The 20,961-nt window shown below is 46.4% G+C and overlaps 1 protein-coding gene across 1 annotated transcript in view; it reads right to left on the bottom strand.

The window, feature by feature from the left end:
• HYDIN (HYDIN, axonemal central pair apparatus protein) overlaps positions 1-20,961 on the bottom strand; it is a 346,678-nt gene that overhangs the window by 69,352 nt on the left and 256,365 nt on the right. Inside the window, 9 exon segments of the mRNA XM_018063160.1 lie at positions 833-974; positions 3,546-3,729; positions 6,987-7,124; positions 8,322-8,539; positions 11,543-11,713; positions 14,404-14,577; positions 15,044-15,214; positions 17,698-17,866; positions 20,300-20,539. Coding sequence (XP_017918649.1) covers positions 833-974; positions 3,546-3,729; positions 6,987-7,124; positions 8,322-8,539; positions 11,543-11,713; positions 14,404-14,577; positions 15,044-15,214; positions 17,698-17,866; positions 20,300-20,539 — 1,607 coding nt within the window.

Genomic DNA, 20,961 nt, shown 5'->3' with positions numbered 1-20,961 from the left:
GTGGGAGGAGTCTGGAGGTAGGGGGAGAGGAGAAAAGGGGATTAAATTATAGGTGGCATCTTGCCCCCTCCCCCACCAGTGTTTGGAATCCTAGGGAGGGGTAAGCAGTAGACCCCCCTCCCTCCCTTGGCATGTCTGAAGATCTGAGGACAGGACACTGCCCACCTGTATCGGAGACAGCATGAAATCGTGGGCCATGTCTCGTGGGTGGTATGGAGGGGATTCAGTCAGTCCCGTGTGGTCCCCAGGGATGGGCACAGAAGGGGGCTGAGAGCACTGGCCTGGGAGCCTGCCCAGGGTCTCTGCTGAACTGCCCAGGCCAAGAAGCAAGTGGGAGTGGCAGTCAGACCTCGGGATGGTCGGCCCCACCGGCCCCACCAAAGGCCAAGATGCTGGCCAGGAAAGGAGGAGAAACGGCTAAGTTATGGAGGGCGAACACCATGCCCACGTCACAAGAGTGGCCCCCCGGGTCATCTGTGGACACCTGAGCACAGGGGCTGATGAGCCGTAGCTCTCAGGGGAACCAGCAGGAGTGCAGGGGCCAGAAGCCCCTCCTCTTTTTACGCTACGGCCTCTAGCCCTGGGTCCCGCAGGTCCCCCAGAAAGAAGGAAGGACAGGAGAATGGAGACCTGGGAAGGCTGCGGCAACCAGCACCCTGGCTGTGCAAGACACCTGTTTCTGCTCTCAGCAAGTCATCCTCCCAGGTCTCCCGTGACCACTGCTGCCTCCCCGCCGGCCCCGATGACCCTGGTCTCCAGGATGGGCCGTGTGCCTGACCGTGAAACTGCTCCTGGGGCAGTGCTTCCCTTCCGACCAGCCCTGGACGCTGACCTCCTCTTCCTCTCCCGCAGGGCTTGCTGGACCTCTCGGTTGAAGGTTATTTTCTCCTCCTCTGTCAAGGCATCATATTCTTCCTCACCCATGCTTTGGAGACGCTCTTTCTCTCTCTTCTGTGCTTCCCTGCGTTTGTGCTCTGGGGGGGAACAAACAGGAGGGTGGGAAAAACTCACTCACTAGCTTTGGCTGTGGGGACCTCAGTGGTTTAGCTCTTGCCTAAGCAGGCTGTGGTGCGTGTGTGACAGGGAGAGGCAGCGGGTACCACAGGCAGCCTCCTAATCTCTGGTGGGCTTTCCCGCACTCACACAGTTCCCACAATGGTCTCCATCTGTGGTAGGCTGAACAGAGGCCCCAGAGAGGTCCACGTGCTAATGTCCAGAACCTGTGATATGTCACATTACCTGGCAGAAAGAACTTTTTGCAAATGTAATTAAATTAAAGGTCTTGAGTTGGGCGATTACCCTGGATTATCTGAGTGGGTGCAATATAATCACAGAGGTCCACCAGAGGCAGGCAGGAGGGTCAGGGTCAGAGAAGAAGAGGGGACAACAAGGCAGAGGTCAGAGAGTTGCGAGGTAGGACCCACGAGCGGAGGAATGCAGGGGCCTCTAGGAGCCAGAAAAGGCGAGGAGGATTCTCCCCTAGAGCCTCCAGAGGACCATGGCTCTGCTGACACCTCTCTGAGACCTCCCAGAACTGTCAGAGAACATATCTGTGGTGAGTCATCAAGTTTAAAGCAGTGTATTACTGGAGAAATAGAAAAGTAATATACCACCCGCTGACTTTACCCATTACTAACACAAGCCACCAAAGTGCTCAGGTGACAGGACTGTCAGCTTCCACACCCTGCAGATTCCAGGTCCTGAAGTGTGGTTCACACTTGGCACAAAGGCTCTGGGCTGCTTCTGCACACGTCACAGGCACCACAGTCTTGCCTGATGCTTCCCTAAGTTTGAGCTTTGGGCTCAGAGACCTTCATCTTGAGTTCTTAGTCTCTAACACTTACCAGAGGATAGTAACAGATCAGAATAATAATTCTTCCTTCACAGGGCTGTTGTGGGGATCAAATAAGCAATCATGTAAGGCACCTAGCCCAGTGCCTGGCACATTCATAAATGTTCAATAACAACTAGACTCTAATATAATAATGTTATATGCTGCCTCAGGACTTTTAAAAATGATTAAGGGAATAGGAACCTATATTGCAACTGTGAAAACTATAGGTAATTGAGAAAATGAAAAAAGATACTTTCTTTCAAAAGTTGACTGTTGTGGGGAAATGAGTTTTCTGGAAACTAGGAATCTGGAGGTTGAAATATTGCTGTGAGATGTCTGGTCAATCTCTGGACGAGAATAAAAGGAAGCAGTCTTTGAGTTCTGCTTTGATCCCTGGGTTGGGAAGATCCCCTGGAAAAGGGAAAGGCTACCCACTCCAGTATTCTGGCCTAGAGAATGCCATGGACTGCATAGTCCATGGGGTCGCAAAAAGTCAGATACAACTGAGCGACTTTCACTTCACTATGAACTAAGAGAGCTCAGTGTTTGTAAATATTTCCTCAAAAGGAAAAGCATTATGACTGGTGCAGACTGTTCTGGAAGACAGAGGCAAGGCTGAGTGAGGAAGGGCAGTGATATGGCCGGAGCTGAGGCTGAAGCAGGATTCTGCCTCCGAGGGGTAGCACCATCCTCTCCCTTGGGGGCTGAGATCTGCTGGGTCTGCTTTTGTCTAAACTTGGAATTTAAGCTAACATTACTTTCTTTGTGTATGTGTGTATGTACTATTCAATCATTGAAAAATTTTCACAGGCCCCTGGAATGACAAAAAAGCAAAGAACTCAGAGTTACACAGCTCTTACTAATATGCTCTGTGATCTTACACAAAACTTTTGATATCTGTGAGCCTCGTTTTCCACATCTGTAGAATGGGGGCAATAATCTTTGTGAGGACTAAATGACCAAAAGTGTCCTTTAAAGATATTTTCAGCATACACAATCTGCTGCAGTGCCTGGTACACAATAGGCTAAAATGTAGAAACTGTTTCCTAAAGTTACAAGCGTTACTCTGGTCTTACAGGAAATTCTCAGTGGGCTTAAAACCGACAAGCTAATGAATGGGTCACCTGAGTAAGGATGGGGCCTGTGATGTGGTCCTCTCAGTCAGTGCTCAGTTGCTCAGTCATGTCTGACTTTTTGCAGCCACATGGACTGTAGCCAGCTAGGCTCCTCTGTCCATAGGATTTTTCCGGCAAGAATACTGGAGTGGGTTGCCATCCAGGAGACTGTCCCAACCCAGTGACTGAACCTCCGTCTCCTGTATCTTCTGCATGAGCAGGTGGATTCTTTACCACTGAGCCACCTGGAAGCCCTGTGATACCCTCCGGTTGGCTGTAACTACAGAAGATGAAGGGATGTGATGTGATGTCAGGGGAAAGAGGAAGGTGCCTATGGTGAGAAGAGCTGGGTTCCATCCTTCCTTCTACAATCTCTCAGCAGGTCACTTGTGTCTCAGTTTCCTCACATGCAAAGTAGAAATAAGAACTCCCAGCCACCCTCCAGGGCAGAGCTGGGGCGCAGTGAGATGGCAGATGTAGCTGCACATAAGCCTTATCGGTGCTCACAGCAGGGAAGGACCCTAAAAGCCTAGAGCTCTGTTTAAAGGAAAGGCCTATAGGGCTTGGAAGGACAGCCCAGCAGGGTATGGCCTTACCTTCTTGTTCATTTTTGGCTTTCTCCCGGGCCTTCATGGCTGTGTAATCCTGGGCCATGTTGATGACATAGATGTGCTCCCGATTGCCGATGGCCTTCAGCAGGCAGAGGAGAGCGGTAGCTGCGTTCCGAGCAAAGAGTGTCTCCAGGCTGTCAAACACCACTCCTCGGTAGCAGTCACTCAGCTGAAACCAGAGCACAAACAGTTACTGTGGCCACAAGACCATCTGCTCTCCAAGAAGGAAGCTATTTTTTTCTTTCGCTGCTGCTTTTACAGGTGCTGCCATTGGTTCTGCAGACCCAGAACCATTGGTTCTGGGCCCAGATGAAAGTTCCACTGCCTTCCCACCTGCCAGATTCAATGGGGCTGTAATTAAACAAGAGAGAAAAATAAAAATGTTTCAGCAGTCATGAAAGATCTCTGCCATACGTATCTGCAGAGTAAAGGATTTATTCTGTCTCTGTAGAAATCAAGAAAACAAATAATGTTAAGGTGAGAATCTGGGAAGATCCATGAAAAACAGAGAAGGAAGATGTGTATAAAAGGTGTCCCTCTGTAACAATGGCAGCAGTAGCAGCTGGGCCATTTTTATCCTAGTGGTTTTCCTGCCTTGGAGCGTAATGATTTTGGTAACAATAACTACTGTAGAACAGGCCTCAGCTGCGCTGCAGTGTTACTTAAAGTGTAGTGCAGAGACTGGCCACCATGGGCTAGAGAATGATTACTACCACTTTCTGATGAGACGAGAGTCTGGGTCAGAAAATCAACTACTGCAATCAGTACATATACTGTTTAGTCTAGTTGCCATTTTTTTTTCCTCATAGGGAAGACTTTGTCAATAAAGGAAGTAGTGCAAACTCTGTATCTCATCACAGGCCAGTACTATGAGTAGCGCAGCTCTCCTTGCTTACTTTGGCTTTTACCAGCGGTCTCAGCCTTTACTGTGGCTGTATGAAACACCTGCACACGTACTAGACCACTGTGTTCAAATGAGCTGAGAGCAATGGTACCTTTAATGCAGCAGTGAGTCCAAACCTTAACATGAATCATTTCTGGTGACTACATTCCTCCTCTTCTGAGAAACTCAAGTCTGATCTTTGTTTACTTAAATGTGCAATTAATACTGTGGCCCATTCTGGCAAACCAAAGCAAACACAGATCTCTAGGACGTGGTAAGCAATTTAGTTTTCTGTAATCCATAAGCAGCAAACCCTCCCAAATTCTGATGATCTTGTTTTCTTTTCTTTATAAGTACAACACCTATTTTGAAAACTCAGCAGTGGCCACAGGACTGCAAAAGGTCAGTTTTCATCCCAATCCCAAAGAAAGGTAATGCCAAAGAATGCTCAAACTACTGCACAATTGCACTCATCTCACACGCTAGTAAAGTAATGCTTCAAATTCTCTAAGCCAGGCTTCAGCAATATGTGAACCGTGAACTTCCAGATGTTCAAGCTGGTTTTAGAAAAGGCAGAGGAACTAGAGATCAAATTGCCAACATCCGCTGGATCATGGAAAAAGCAAGAGAGTTCCAGAAAAACAGCTATTTCTGCTTTATTGACTATGCTAAAGCCTTTGACTGTGTGGATCACAATAAACTGTGGAAAATTCTGAAAGAGATGGGAATACCAGACCACCTAACCTGCCTCTTGAAAAACCTGTATGCAGGTCAGGAAGCAACAGTTAGAACTGGACGTGGAACAACAGACTGGTTTCAAATAGGAAAAGGGTACACCAAGGCTGTATATTGTCACCCTGCTTATTTAACTTATATGCAGAGTACATCATGAGAAATGCTGGGCTGGAAGAAGCACAAGCTGGAATCAAGATTGCCGGGAGAAATATCAATAACCTCAGATATGCAGATGACACCACTCTTATGGCAGAAAGTGAAGAAGAACTTGAAAGCCTCTTGGTGAAAGTGAAAGAGGAGAGTGAAAAAGTTGGCTTAAAGCTCAACATTCAGAAATTTAAGATCATGGCATCCGGTCCCATCACTTCATGGCAAATAGATGGGCAAACAGTGGCTGACTTAATCCTTCTGGGCTCCAAAATCACTGCAGATGGTGATTGCAGCCATGAAATTAAGAGATACTTACTCCTTGGAAGGAAAGTTATGACCAACCTAGACAGCATTTTAAAAAGCAGAGACATTACTTTGCCAACAAAGGTCTGTCTAGTCAAGGCTATGGTTTTTCCAGTGGTCATGAATGGATGTGAGAGTTGGAGTATAAAGAAAGCTAAGCATCAAAGAATTGATGCTTTTGAACTGCGGTGTTGGAGAAGACTCTTGAGAGTCCCTTGGACTGCAAGGAGATCCAACCAGTCTGTCCTAAAGGAGATCAGTTCTGGGTGTTAATTGGAGGGACTGATGTTGAAGCTGAAACTCCAATACTTTGGTCACCTGATGCGAAGATATGACTCACTGGAAAAGACCCTGATGCTGGGAAAGATTGAGGGCAGGAGGAGAAGGCGATGAAAGAGGATGATATGGTTGGATGGCATCACTGACTCAATGGACATGGGTCTGGGTAGACTCCGGCAGTTGGTGATGGACAGGGAGGCCTGGTGTGCTGTGTGTGGTTCATGGCGTTGCAGAGTCAGACACAACTGAACGACTGAACTGAACAACACTAATGAAAAATCAAAACAAAAAGAAACAGTTGCTGTGTTTCTGACTTTAAGAGCCATATATCATTGTAAAATAATTCAGAAACGTATGAAGATTAAAAAACTATAATCTTGCTAGCCAAAGATAACCACAATTAACATGTGTTTTAAGGATTTTTATTATGTGTATGATACACATTTATAAATATTTTTAGAGAAATATAACTATGGTTTACATACTATTTAATAATCTGATTTTCTCAGTTAATAACATGGTGGTGGTAGTTTAGTCACATCTGACCCTTTGTGACCCCTGGACTATAGCCTGCCAGGCTCCTCTCTTCATGGGATTCTCCAGGCAAGAATACTGGAGTGGATTGCCATTTCCTCCTCTAGGGGATCTTCCCGACCCAGGAACTCAACCTGGGTCTCCAGCACTGCAGGCAATTCTTTACCAATTGAGCTGTGTAAACACTTATTTTTACCACAATTCACATCACTCCAAATTCTGACTTATCATGGCTCCACGTTATGATTTTTAACGTGCTTCTGAGGGCTGTACCATGACTCTGTATATGTGTGTGTTTTGAGTGTGCTACCTTCTGCTCACTGGTCCTTAAGGTGAGTGTGGTTTCAGCCAGCAGACAGCCAGGGTCAGAGACTGACGATGGCTATCAAAAGGACAAAAGAGGGTGAAGAAACCCATCTTTCCTCTCTGAGGCCCCTGGGTTCTGAGCTGCTGGGTGTGGGCAATGGCTCAGAACCTCAGCATTGCAGCAGGGGGACAGGCGTGTAAGCCCTGCATCTCCACGTAGGTAGGTGTGGACGTACCTGAATTCGGTCGGCCAGGATCTGAGTGAATAGCTCCTCAGGGAGCACGCAGCTCATGAGCCCAGTATCACCTCCAACACTGGCACTAACACTGAGTCGACGCTGCGTGGGCCCCGAGGGGAGAGGGCTGGAGGAAACCTGTTTCGAGAGAGAAGGATCAGGAGTCAGAATCCAGAAGTCTGCTGTTTCAACAGCTCCTCCACTTAACAGGCCATGTGACCTTGGGAAAATCGTCTAATCTCTGGGTCTCATTTCCTCATCTATAAAATACAGGTTGTACTGTAAACTGGAAGATTCCTATCTCACCTGAATAACTGCTGTAAGTTTCAAGTAGGAACACTGTGGAAGATGCCTTCTATGTGTATTGAACAGCAAACATTTGTTCATTCATTCAAACATTTGTTCACTTTCGCTCTCCACCCTGCTTCCCCCACAAGTAGCTGTATCTATTTTCACACCTTTACTGGCTCTAGAGGAAGATGGCACCAATTTCCTTCACCTGTGCTTAATCCTGGTCTCCCCTGCCACATTTCCTTGGAATCTCTTTTGCTCTTGGGAAGATCACCACCTTATACTTCTCCAGGAGTTCCTATCTTTAGAGAACCTGCTTGTTCCTCGACCTCCTTTCACAGAAAGCACTCTCTTGACCCTGGGTTTGCTCCTCTAACGACTACTTGATCTTTTCTCCCTTTCTTTCAAATATCTCAGAAGCTTGCACTCATCTGACTCTGGTTCCCACCAACAATCCATTGTGCCACCCACTCTCTCTGGCTTCAGCCCCTGCTATTCAGCCGAGATTATTCTTGAAGTCCCTTGGCACATGACTCAAACTCTCTGACTTCTTTATGACTTTTCAAGACTCCCCTGCAGCCCTCCCACAATTTATATTAGCCCTCCCACAATTTATATTAACATTCCTTTAGAAGTAGGTTGAACCATATGAAGTTGTTGCAACAGAGGTCTCAAGTGGTTGAATACTGTCAATTTCATATCAATTTTGGATGGTTTAACCTAATTCTTTTTACATACCTCTTTTGTCCTAATCTCATTTTATTGCAAATAAAATGTGTGGTGATCACCCTTATCAGGCTCTTAGTTCAGCCTGAGTGCAGGGTTTTGCTTTATTTATCTTCACTTTGCCAGGACCTGACCTGCTTTACACCAGGAGTGGTACAGGGCAGTACCCAGGCCTGCCTGGCCAGGGCACCTGTAGGAATGAGGTTGTGCTGACCTAATGCGAGATGCTAGGAGGAGGAGGGGTAGGAGAAGGAGGGGGATTAGGGGGAAGGAGGAGGGGGTATCCCAACCCTCCTTCTGGGGAGCCCTGATTTGTACCTGGGGCGTTTCGGACGCGTGCTGGTGATGCTGCTTCTGAGACCCCGAGCCATGGCTCTCTGCCTTGCCCTTGGTGAGCAGCACACTCCCACGCACAGGCTTGGTAGGTTTCACTTCGGGAGTTAGCAGAGTGGATTCCGAAGTTAACTTGCCCAGGGTCTCACTGCTCAGTCGCAATTGTCCCACGGCATTTTGACTCACAGGAGCAGCTTCCTGGGCTACACGGAGAGAGTGGGTTTATACTGAAAATCACCTCAGGATAATAAGGAAATAATAGGGAGGATGGCAAGTTGAAACCTAGTGTGATTCTTCTGGGGATGGTGCAGCCACCTCCACCTGTGGCTGGCCCAGCAGGGCTGGGAGAAGGGGCTCCGCCACCGGGGGTGGATGGTGATGATGGTGGGTGTGTGCCCAGTCTGGGCTGGAGCCCCGGCCTACACTGTTCATCTACTCAGGGGATTCCACAAGACTCTGCCCCACCTTCTCTTCCAGCCCAGAAGGTAATCATTTGCGAAACTGCCTGCCCAGGAAATCTGACATGATTATTGCTGTGCTATTTTACAGCCTTTTATTCTCACTAAATCTTCAAAATCCAGCACATAGCATACACTTACAGCACATCTCAGTTTGGACTTGGCACATTTCAAGCAGCCAGCGGGTCCTGTGTGGGACCCATGGGTTTAGATTAGTCACTTCCACCTCAGTACAGCCAGCTGACTTCACAGCAAACAGCAAATGTAGCTTTGGGTTTAACCCTCACCATTGAAAGGGCTTTCTATGAAGTCACCAGTGACTTCTGAACTATGAACTATAGCTGTCCTCTTCTCAAGGATCATTCGATGTGAACTTTCAGCCATCTCTGATCATATTCACTTACTGATTTAATACATGTTTGTAAATATTTACTGTGTCTACTATGCACCAGGCACTGCTCTAGATGCCAGGAATACATTAGTGACAAAAACTAACACAAATCTCTGCCTCGGAAGCTCACATTCCTGTGGGGGTGGGGGGAAGACAGACAGTGGAGTAAGTAGGATAAATAGTATGTTAACTAGGGATAAGGGCTATGAGAAAAATAAAGTGGGAAGGGTCCCCCAGACTCCTAACTAGGGCTCTGGAGAGGCATGGAAGTCCTTCTAGCCCCCCTCCAGCAGCCCCCCTGACTGCCCCTGCCTCTGACCCTCACTCTGCCTTCTCCACCTCCCCGGCTTCGCTGCCTCTGCCTCCTCCTGAAAGATAAGTGATCTCCAAGGTCCCATCCTGCCCTGTGTCCATCTCTCTCTTCTCTTTCTGGAGCTTTCTGAACTGATTTCCTATACTTCAGCAACCACATCTCTCACTTTGTTGAGGAAGTCTCTCCCAATCATTAAGCCTTTAGCTTGACATTACTTTCTCAGGGAGTTCAAATTTACGATTTGTCAAGGGACATCAACACAGCTCCGAAAACCTCTGAGAAATGCACTTTGACAGAAAAGGAAATAAAAAAAAATCTAATAGAACTGGAATTATGATGCAGCTTGGGGTTCCCACTAAAGGGTGCCAGAATATGCCACCCCCCAAAGAAAGACAATAGGAGCTCAGGATACGCCACCTCGAAACATGCTGCTGTGATATCCTGGCTATTCTAAGCTGTAGGCACTCGAAAAAAGCAGTAAATGCAAGGAGTGGCTTTCTCTGACCTCCCCCCAGCCACTGGAAGACAGTCTCCCTAAGAAGCTCCACTGTCACAGATCCTGTCCAGGGAAGTTTCATCAACCAGGGAGATGGACTCTCGTCACAGAAGAAAGACTCAAGTCCACACTACACCCAAACCATCAGAAGTCATCATACCTCCCATCCATCCTCCTAAGGCCCCTTCATCTTTCCTAAAATCCACTGACCCTCCCCTAACAGGACCACAACCCCCTTTCCTTTCCCTATTAGGCGGCATTTACTCCTGAATTCTAAAAGCCACTCATTTCCCCCCTGAGTATTGCCCATGGACACAGGAAGCATCCATGTTAATAAACTTGCTCTTCTCTTGTTAATTTGCTTTTTATTACAGGGGCACTCAGTCAAGAAATCAGAAACGTAGAGAGAAAATTATTTTTTCCTTCCCTACACCACTAAAAAGCTGTTTCTCTCATCTTCCCAGCAAAGAATTTCCCATTTCTCCTGAAAGCCCCAGCCAGGTCTACCAACTAGTAAGCGTGGGACACCATTAGGAATGACATCATGCTGTTTTAAGCATTCCTATTACAAGAATGAGCCTACATTCAGCAGGCACTCGGCTTTATGGTCCATAGATTTTTGCACACTGAGCAGCCGCTCTCCTGCCTCGCACGTCTTTAGAGGATCTGAGGGAGTCAGGATTCTTAACCTCTGATGGGTAAGGCCATACTACTTAGTACTTAGCAGTAAGTACTACCACTATGGGATTTAAAAACCTAATTTTCCTCTCCAGCAAACTTTCTCCTCCCCCATGTTCCCTGACTTGGTAAATGGCGTAACTCTCTTTCTGGTTTCTGTGAGTGGTCGTCGAGTGTGGCCACCTTAAACGCCTCCCCCTCTTTCAAGTCCCTGCCATGCAGGTCACTCTCAGCCCCACTCACATTCAGCTTCACTACTGCTTTATTTACAAGATACCACGAGAGTGCCTTTCCTCCTGTGACTTTCTGGCTATTTCTCCCACAGGGTGAAAAGTGCCCAATTCCTCTTTTCCTTCAAAGTACAATCCAAATGCCTCATCTCAGCACTAAGGTCAACTGTGACTGCCCGCAACCTGTCTTCCTACCTCTAACTTACCGTCCCTGCTCTCTTGGTCTGGAATGTCCTTATCTTCATCTTTGCCTGTCAACATTCTCCTCCTTCAAAGCCCATTTCCCTGAAAACTTCCCCAAATGCTTGTTGGGACTCAATTATCTCAAAGTCGGTCTGTTGCAGAAGCTGGTTCTTCTGTTACATACTGTCCTCTGCTCTGCATGTCAGTCCCCGCTCCAGGGGTCACCCACAAAGATGCGGGCCATATGCGCCCTGCTCGCTGTAGTGCCAAGCGCACTGGGCAGCCAGGACAGTGGATGTCTGTGGGAGAGAATTCTCTGGGCTGCTGATGGGCAACAGGTTATAAGTCAGCCTTCGATGGAGCTGTGGGAGAAAAGCCCGGGGAGGGGGGTAAACTGAGCATCGCCAGTGGGATTAGGGCCAGTTGGCCACAAAGAGTCAGGGGAAATGGCTCTCACCAGACTCCTCCTCCTTCATGGACTGCTCTATAGCAGCCCGAATGCAGAGCTCCCGGGCGCGGATGCCTGCGACATTGCTGCTGTCAGAGATGGCTTCCAGCACAACAGAGTCAAGGTTCAGGCAGGCAGCGCTGTAGTACCTGGCCATGTTGACTGCGGTGGCTGACTTTCCTACAAAAAAAGGTCAGAGGATTGAATTTCACAGCTCTCATTTGCTCACTGTTCTCAACAGAAGTTTCTAGGTGAGAGGCTCCTATAAAGTGACCTCTCCAAGGTCCCGGCCTCTAAGTCTCTCACGTGGCAGCCAAGAAAAGAGGGAAGACTTGAGCAAGGAGTCATAACTGGGAGTTCTGGCCCTAATTCTACCCCTGAATAGCCGTGTGTTATGGCAATCCACATTCCCTCTGGATTGTCTCCTCTGCTTAAGAAGTGATTCTAGAAGATGAACTTTAAAAATCTTGTAGCTCTTACTCCCCTCATTCTACTGGGAAGAGACTTTTTTGGTTTAAAGAATAATTTGTGTTGATGTCTGTTTTTCTCATTAAAAATACCTGCTCATTAAAAAAAAGAAAGCAGAAAATTCAGAAATAACAGAAGAAAAAAGATCCATAATTTACTCATCCAGAGAGATTATAGTTAACATATGGCTGCTATTTATGCATCTGTAACTATTTCATTTACATTTCTTATTAAAAAAAAAAAAGTAGTGGGCTAGGTGGTAGACTGAATAATCCCCCCCGCTAAGATGTCCACATCCTGATCCCTGAAGCCTGTGATGTGCTGTGCTCCATCGCTCAGTCGTGTCTGACTCTTGGTGACCCCATGGACTGCAGCCCACCAGGCTCCTCTGTCCATGGAGATTTTCCAGGCAGGAATACAGGACTGGGTAGCCTTTCCCTCCTCCGGGGGATCTTCCTAATACAGGGATCGAACCCAGGTCTTCCACACTGCAGGCAGATTCTTTACTGTCTGAGCCATCAGGGAAGCCCAAGCCTGTAACATGGTGCCTTACATGGTAAAGGGACTTTGCAGGTGTGATTAAATTAAGGGTCTTGATGTGGGGGAGGGCTCTGGGTTATCTGGGTGGACCCAGTGTAATAAGGGTCTTCACAAGAGAAGCAGGGTGGTCAGAGTGAGAACAGGTGATGTGATGATGAAAACAGAGAGACAGAAACAGACAGACTAGAAGATGCTCTGAGGCTGGTTTTGAAGATGGAGGAAGAGGCCATGAGCCAAGGAATGCAGATAACTTTTCTAGAAATAAGAAAAGGCAAGGAAATGGATTCTTCCCCCTATAGCTTCGAGAAAGGATGCACCCGTGTTGACCCATTTTAGACTTCTGATCTCCAGAACTCTAAGAAAGTTTTAAGTCACTAAATTTGTGGTTATTTGTTACAGTAACAAGAGGAAATGAACAGAGATTACAAATTGTAAGCATGACTTTTTTTCCACTTAAAACGATATATCATGAACCTTTTTCTATTCATTTAATGCACTTCAATGGTACTTTTTAAAATTGTCATAGTATACATACAAAATTTACCATTTTAACTGTTTTTAAGTGCACAGCTTAAAAAGCTAAGTATATTCCCAATGTTATGCAACCATCACCACCATCCATCTCCCACATTTTTCATCTTTACAAACTGAAATTCTGTACCAATAAATAATAAGCTCTCATTCCTCCCTTTGCTCAGCCTCTGGAAATCACCATCCTATTTTATGTCTCTATAAATACAATGATTCTAGGGTCCTTATATAAATGGAATCAAACAGTAATTGCTATTTCACACCTTGCTTATTTCACTTAGCATAGTGTCTTCAAGGTTCATCTATGTTTTAGCGTGTGTGAGAATTTCCCTCCTTTGATGGGTGAATAATATCCCACTGTACCACCTTTAGTTTATCCACTCATCCATCAATGGACAGCTGGGCTGTGTCTACCTTGTGGCTATTGTGAGTAATGCTGCCATGAAAAGGGGTGTACACGATACTGTTTTTAAAGGTGATATAATCCACTACATGAATGCACGCATGCACGCGTACGAAGCCACTTCAGTCATGTCCTAGAGAACGTACTATGGTTTAATTAACTAGTCCCCCATTCTAGTATACCGTATACTTCATACTGTATACTTCAACTGCTCCCACATTTTTAGTATGGCCGACAATGTTGCAGAGAACACTGAATGTAGTTAGTCTTTATCCATATGATTACTTTCCTAAGATAAATTTTTAGAAATAATACTGCAAGGTCAAAGAGTTTGTGGGGAAGGACATGGCAACCCACTCCAGTACTCTTGCCTGGAAAATCCCATGGACGGAGGAGCCTGGTGGGCTGCAGTCCATGGGGTCATTAAGAGTCGGACACAACTGAGCGACTTCCCTTTCACTTTTCACTTTCATGCATTGGAAAAGGAAATGGCGACCCACTCCAGTGTTCTTGCCTGGAGAATCCCAGGGACGGGGGAGCCTGGTGGGCTGCCGTCTATGGGGTCACACAGAGTCGGACATGACTGAAGCGACTTAGCAGCAGCAGCAGCAGCAAAGAGTTTGCACATATTTCCCCCACCACTCTTCTTAAATGATTTAATGTCTTGGATTTTTCTTTAATATTTTAATGCTATTAAATTATTGAAAGAATACAAGCTCCAACAATTCAGAGATATATTAATTAAAAATGAGATGTCCCTGCCTTTTCTCTAACTTTATATCTTTAAAGTTGGCAATGTAACAATTTAGGGATAATCCTTTGTTACGTAAATCTCAAACAGAAGAGTATTTTATTGCCTCAAAAACTGCACATGCAAATTTCACTGTAAATTTATCCCAAAGGGGAAACTCTTTAGGCCTGTGCATACCTGACAAGGGCGTCCCATGGATGATGATGGCGATGCCTTTCCGGTTCTTGGCCATGCGGCCTTCTGCAGAGATGTCAATGCCCAGGTAGCGAGCAATGGCCTTGCTCACTGGGTTGTTCTCTACTTCTCCAACCTCCTCTGCAGAGTGGCTGTCAATACTCTGAATCTTGTCAGCTACAAATAAAAAATACACGTGCGCATATGCGTGCATGTGGATACACCCACAATTCACACGGGTTCTGATGAAAATGGGATGACTTTTCTTAACCTACATGTTATTTTAAAATGACCAGCACAATCTGCTGCAGATGTTGCTGCCAGCGTCACTCACCTCATAGCGGACGAAAGCACCCTTTTTGGCTAATAATTTGTCCGTAGCTACTAGAATTGAAAACACAGATTACTCTCTGATTCTTAATCCCATTTGGGGGAATCTCTCCTGCTTAAAAATAACACTGGAAACTAGTGTTTGCAATCGTAAGGGACACGGCTAAATAAATGATGGCCTACTCAAACTGTAGAATTAACGCATGACTGTGCTAGTTAAATGTGTTTTATGGAGAAATGTGAAAGGCGCTGAACAGACTTTCCACTTTTGCTTAGAAGGAACTGGTACCCGAACATTAAAATGCATGATTACTTTGCAACACCAGGCTATCCTCATCCTCCTCTTCCTCCGGGTAGGTCTTGGACTCGACCATTGGGATGTGCCGCTCTTCCAGGTTGGATGTCACAGAGATCCCTCGGCTGAGCGAGGTCCTCTTTGTGCTTGCCGAAGTGCCCTGCTCTGACAAGGGACCGTCGTCCTCTTCTGCTGAGGGAAAAGAGCGGAAGCACACAGGAAGAGTCAGGAAGAGGACCAGGGAGATGGGGCAAAGAAGGGAAGAGAGACAAAGAGGACAATCACTGAACTGGCTACTGTCAGCCTGGGCCATCTGACCCAAATTGGAAAGAACTGCAGTCAGTCGGCCTTCCAGTTTCTCTGCCCAGAGTGTTTCCACATTTTAACGTAAAAAAAAGATACCAGAATTATACATTTGCTCCAGAAAATTTGGGAAATTCCAAAGAGCAAAAATGATAAAATTTAGCTGCAGAAAGAGATAGCAAAAAATGGTGATACGGGAATGGCAGCTTCATCGGATACCAGAGTGGAAGAGCCCGCAGCCTCTCAGATTTTTAATTTTTCCAAACTGAAATGGGATCATACTGTACACACACCAATTTGCAGCCTGCTTTCCTCCTTTTCATGAGCATTGCTGAGCACATCTACTACTTTATTGCCCGAACCCTCCTCACTGTCCTGATCCCACAGAGTTTCCGTGGGTGCATCGGGTTGTCATTGTTCAAGGTCTGCTCTGCCCTGGAGCTAAGACATCCTCTGTTTAATTTTGGATTTGAGTCAGAGAGGTTGTAGCTCTCCTGGGAATGGCAGCAGTGCACCTTGGAGCTGCTAGCCTTCCCTGGACATGGTCTGGAAGCAGAAGAGGAGGGACCCTCTCTGTGACAGCAGAGTGAGCAGGAGCTCAGAGAAGTGCTGGGGAGGAGCAGGGCGAGCGCTTCCCTGGACTCTTGCTGGCCCTCAGGTCGCAGCTCCAGACCAACTTTTCATGGGCCAAACGGAAAGGTGCGGAGGACGGGGATGAGAGCAACAAGGCCCTTCCTGACCCTCACTAAATCCTCTCTGTCCCAAAGCTCAGGGCTCTCTGCCTCAGGCCACCAGGCAATTCTGGGTCCATCCCCCAACCCTTCCTGACTGTGAGCTCTCAAGGCAGGGACTGTTTCACTGATCTCCCTTCCAGCACATCCGCTCAGTGCTTGGAACACAATGGGTGTTTGTTATGGACTTAACTAGTTTCCATAAAATTCATTTGCTGAAGTCCTAAGCCCCCCACCCCCACCCTGGTATGTCAGAATGTGACTACTTGAAGACACAGCCTTTAAACAGGTAATTAAGTTAAAATGAGGTCATGTGAGTGTCCCAATCCATCCACAGCCCAACACGACTGGTGTTCTTACAGGAAGAGATTGGGACACAGACACACAGGGGGAAGTCCTTGTGAACACAGAGTGGGAAGACAGCCATCTACAAGCGAAGAGGGGAGGGTCATAGAAAACAACTCCACCAGCACCTTAAGCTTGGATCTCTAGCCTCCAGAATCATGAGAAAATAAGTTTCATTTGCTTAAGCCCCCCAGTTTGTGGTATCTGCACTGGCAGTTCTGGAGAACAATATGCTTAGTGAATACAACCAGGAGACTAGGTGGACAGGCAGCCTTCTTCTCTCCTCTCCTTTTAGAGCAAACTAATGTTCTCCAACTAGCTTCTGTCTCCCTGAGAGACAATAAGCCAGCTTTAAGGGCAGGAGAAATGGGCTTCGTTCATTCGCTTTAACAGCACACATTTATCGGGCACTGCGATGTATCAGGTGCTGGTTCCTGCACTGGGTTTACACTGGGGAATACATGGTCACTGCCTTTAGGGGGCTTCTTGTCTAGAGGGGGAGATGGGTGTGAAGAAAATACATATGATGACGATTATGCAAAAGAAAGAATGGAGAAGGTGAATTTCCAGGATGAGGGCACAGGGAAGAAGGGAAGACAAGCAAGCACCCCAACAAGCTACATGATCCTACAGGTCACCCTGCAGGTCACCCTGGAATCTTGATGTTCAAGTGTACACAAGGGGGTCCCTGGGCAGATGACGGATAGTTTGGGGATGCTGGGCAAGAAAGGGCAAGATTATAAGAGTACAGTCTAGCTTTGTGATAGAGGTTATGATCATGGAGGGTCCTTCCTCATGTGAACTCCCACCCCTACCTCTTGTAGGGCACTAATGTGTGCCATGTGTGACGGATCACCTTGCATCACCTAGGCACACACTAGGAGACTGTGGAGTAGAGTGGTTACTGTCGTGGACTCCAGAGTCAGAGACATCTGGGCTTGAGTGCTGGTTCTGCCACTTAAAACTGTGGGCCTGGCGTTTCAGTGCTTCCTCTCTCATTTGTATGTGTGAAGCCCTCGGCACAGAGCTTGCAAGCATCTAGCAAGCATCCTTCTATGTCTGATTAGCTGTTTTTAAGCCTCGACTCCCCACCAGACTCCAGTGAGAGCAGAATGTGTCCCAGCATGCGCATCCATACAATGGGGACAACAGGGCCATTCTGTAAGGGTTAGAAAGGAAATCCCCAGGACACCTGAAGCCTGCCTGGCACCTGGCGGGTGCTCAGTAAATGGTTCATCTCCCAATAGAGATATCTTAAAGAAGCCAGGGGCTCCAGAGCTGTTGAGTTCTCACCGTTCTCCTGCGCAAGACTCTCCAGATATTTCACCTTCATCTGCTCCTCTTTGGACCGCTTTATCTCCCTGAAGTACTCATACACCTCTGGGGGCAGCTTCTCCCCCGGAAGGCGAGGAGGCAGCAGCAGAGAGTTGTAGGAATCATAGCCCTTCAGTGTTCGCAAGATCTGCGCAAGGAGAACGGGAGTTGCTGTTGGTCTGACTGGAAGCTTCCTCCCCACAGCCCCAGGTGGGCCTGCCATCCATCTCATGAAAGCCCTACTTCTACCCAAGGTTGGGGTGTGCACAAATACTTTCTGGACTTCAAAGGGCAGCGTCCTCTGCAGAGGTCTAAATTGTAAGGCTGAGTCCTGGATATGGGGGATATAGATAGGGGATATATGATTTTGCGTCTGGGTATTTCCCATGTGGAAAAGAATTTTCTCCTTGTTTTAAAAACATTTACTGTTTTTCTTTTTTTTTTTTTCTCTCCCATTGACAAAAGTAAGGAACTCAATTATCCACTTTGAGTGACATGTTATTAAAAAAAATGGTTGTCTCATAAACAGAGGATATAGAGAAGAACAGGTACAATGGCATTGGGTATGTATGTGCATACGTGTGTGTGTGTGTATGTGTGTGCATGTGTGTTTGAGAGAGAAACACAGGGACAGATGTATATTAGGGTTGTCAGATGAAGCATAAGATGCCTAGTTAAATTTGAATTACAGATAAAAACCTGATAATTTTTAAAGTATGAATTTGTCCCACATTGGAACAAATTATCCAATTATCTGGAAGTCAAGTTTAATTGCGGCAACCTGTTTTTCTTTCTACTAAATCCAGCTACTCTAGGGTATATGTATATTTAGTATAGAAGACAGTAAAGTCAACTCCTAGAAAGCAATTACTTCCTAAGTTACTGGTGTGAAAAATCAGTTAGGTAACCATTCTCCAAGATCACCAGTTTTAGTTGCTTGAAAACCAATATTAAATGAGCTTATTCTAAAATTTACATGGAAGAACAGAGGGCTAAGGATAGCTAAAACGCTAATGAAGAAAAACAGAGAGGACTGTCCTACCAGATATCAGGACTTATGAAGCTGGAGCAACAGACTGGGAGGTATAGATGTCGGGACAGACAAACTGAGATAGAGGAGAGAGCTCAGAATAGACCCATGTGTATGCAGAGCTTTGACACAAGACAGAGATGGCACAGCAGATCAGTGGGGAAAGGAAGGATTGGTCCAAAGATTGGCCAACATAGAGACACAAAGGCCTGGCCAACTTGCTTCAACTGGGCCAGCGTTATAGAGCCAGCCCAGGTGCACAGCGTCCTGTGGGATCAGCTGAACTCCCTGCGCCACGTCGTCACAGTTTATCTTCTCATCTACCCAGGCCTACGGTCCTTGTTCTTCACAGCATCATCCCTGAGACCGCTCCCTGATAAACCTTCTGCATGCAAATCTCAGAGCCTCAGATTCTGCTTCCCCCAGACCCTGGCCCGCACTGAAGGCTGCCGTGCCAACACAAGCCATTGAACACTTAATATTACCTAATGGAGAAGCTTGCTTCCAGAGGGACAGAGTCCCACTTGGAGGAAAATTTCTGGATACAGAATCCAAATTGGGCAGGGCATAAACACTGGATATAAAGACAATGTTCAAAGGCCAAGCTGGTGGAGAGTCCAGAGGAAGCAGATCTTAAATGCATACTACTAAGTGAAAGAAGCCAGTGTGAATGTCTACATACGATACGATTCCACCTATATGGCATCCTGGAAAAGGCAAAACTACAGAGACAGGAAAAAGATCAATGGTTACCAGGGTTTGGGAGGAGGGGGGATGAGCAGGTGGAGCACAGAGGATATTTAGGGCAATAAAAATACTTCATATGACACTGTATTGATGGATACTTGTACATTTGTCTACATCCCTAAAATGTACCGAAAGTGGACTGTAAACTATGGACTCTGGGTGGTTAGGATGTCACACAAGTTCATCAATAGTAACAAACGTACCATTCTAGTGAGAGAGGTTGATAATAGGGGAGACTATGCCTGTGTGGGGGGAGGGTAGATATGAGACATCTCTGCACCTTCCCCTCAATTTTGCTGAGAATCTAAATCTGCTCTAAAAAAATTAAGTTTTAAAAAATGGATAAAGCAGAGAAATTGTAAAATATGCAGCCCAGAACCAACTGGGGGGAAAAGGCAGACTTAAGTCCTAACGTGATTACATTAAATATAATGTAATATATAAATACCCCAATTTAGACACTGCCAGAGTATATTAAAAAGATGACCTAAATATATGCTGTCCACAAGAACCTCACTTCAGATACAATGACTGTGGCATATGCTCTTTACTGTTTTAACTATAAGCATGAATTAGTCTTTCAATTAGTTGTGCAGAAATGTATAATGAGATCACAAAGAAGCAATGAATTCTCTCAAGGCAAGGGAAGTAGGTCAGGAAAGACTGTGAAGTGGTCTTTAAATTGACAGGGAAGGGTTCATAGAAGAAGGAGCAAGGGTCAGGAGTTGTCCGAGCAGATAGAAGAGTACCTGGCAGGGCCCAGCATGTGTAGGAAAATGGAGTTTGGTTTCAATCTGTGCTCACCTTCTCTTCTACAAGATATTGCTGGTCAAATTCTAAGGAGTAAAACTCAATGGGAAAGCTGCAGGGATTCTTCACCACCACCTCGGCCTCATCTCCAGCTGCGTAGGGCAGCAGGGGCCCCAGCTCCAGAACTGAGGGACTAAATTCCAAGCGTGGCTCTAGACCTTGCCCCTCCGCCAGCAGAGTAAGCTTTTGAGCACTCTGGGAAATCTGGAACACCAAGGTTTGGCTGTAGAATTTCTGGGAAACAAAAAAACAAAACAAGCCTCTGAATCTGTTTCTGTTGTGTGTCATGTAAAAACTGACAATCACTGGAGAACAAAATGGATTTTGTTTATAGATTAAGAAAGAAAACTTTTCTTATAAAACATCATGAGAGCAATTTAGACTAGAGTGTTAATGCTGGGAATCTAGCACTGTACCAGTGCTTTATCACAGTCCTCAGAATGTTGTTCTCATACCCTTCAGAACCTCCAATGTGCTCAGATGTCCCACTGCCATTATGTGCACCTCTGGGCTCTCCTTTCATGGGCCCTGTGTCCCATAAGTATAGGGCAGGGCAGGGCAGGGCAGAAATGCCGGAGAAATAACACCTTCTGGGAACAATCCTCAATCAACAATTCCCGGGAGTTACTGTATGAAGACCTGAGCTCCCTCACTCC

Source organism: Capra hircus, chromosome 18 (assembly GCF_001704415.2).
Source record: "Capra hircus breed San Clemente chromosome 18, ASM170441v1, whole genome shotgun sequence".
Taxonomy (NCBI): domain Eukaryota; kingdom Metazoa; phylum Chordata; class Mammalia; order Artiodactyla; family Bovidae; genus Capra; species Capra hircus.
Note: the sequence above shows the minus strand (reverse complement) of the source record. Positions and strands in the feature narration are given on the sequence as shown.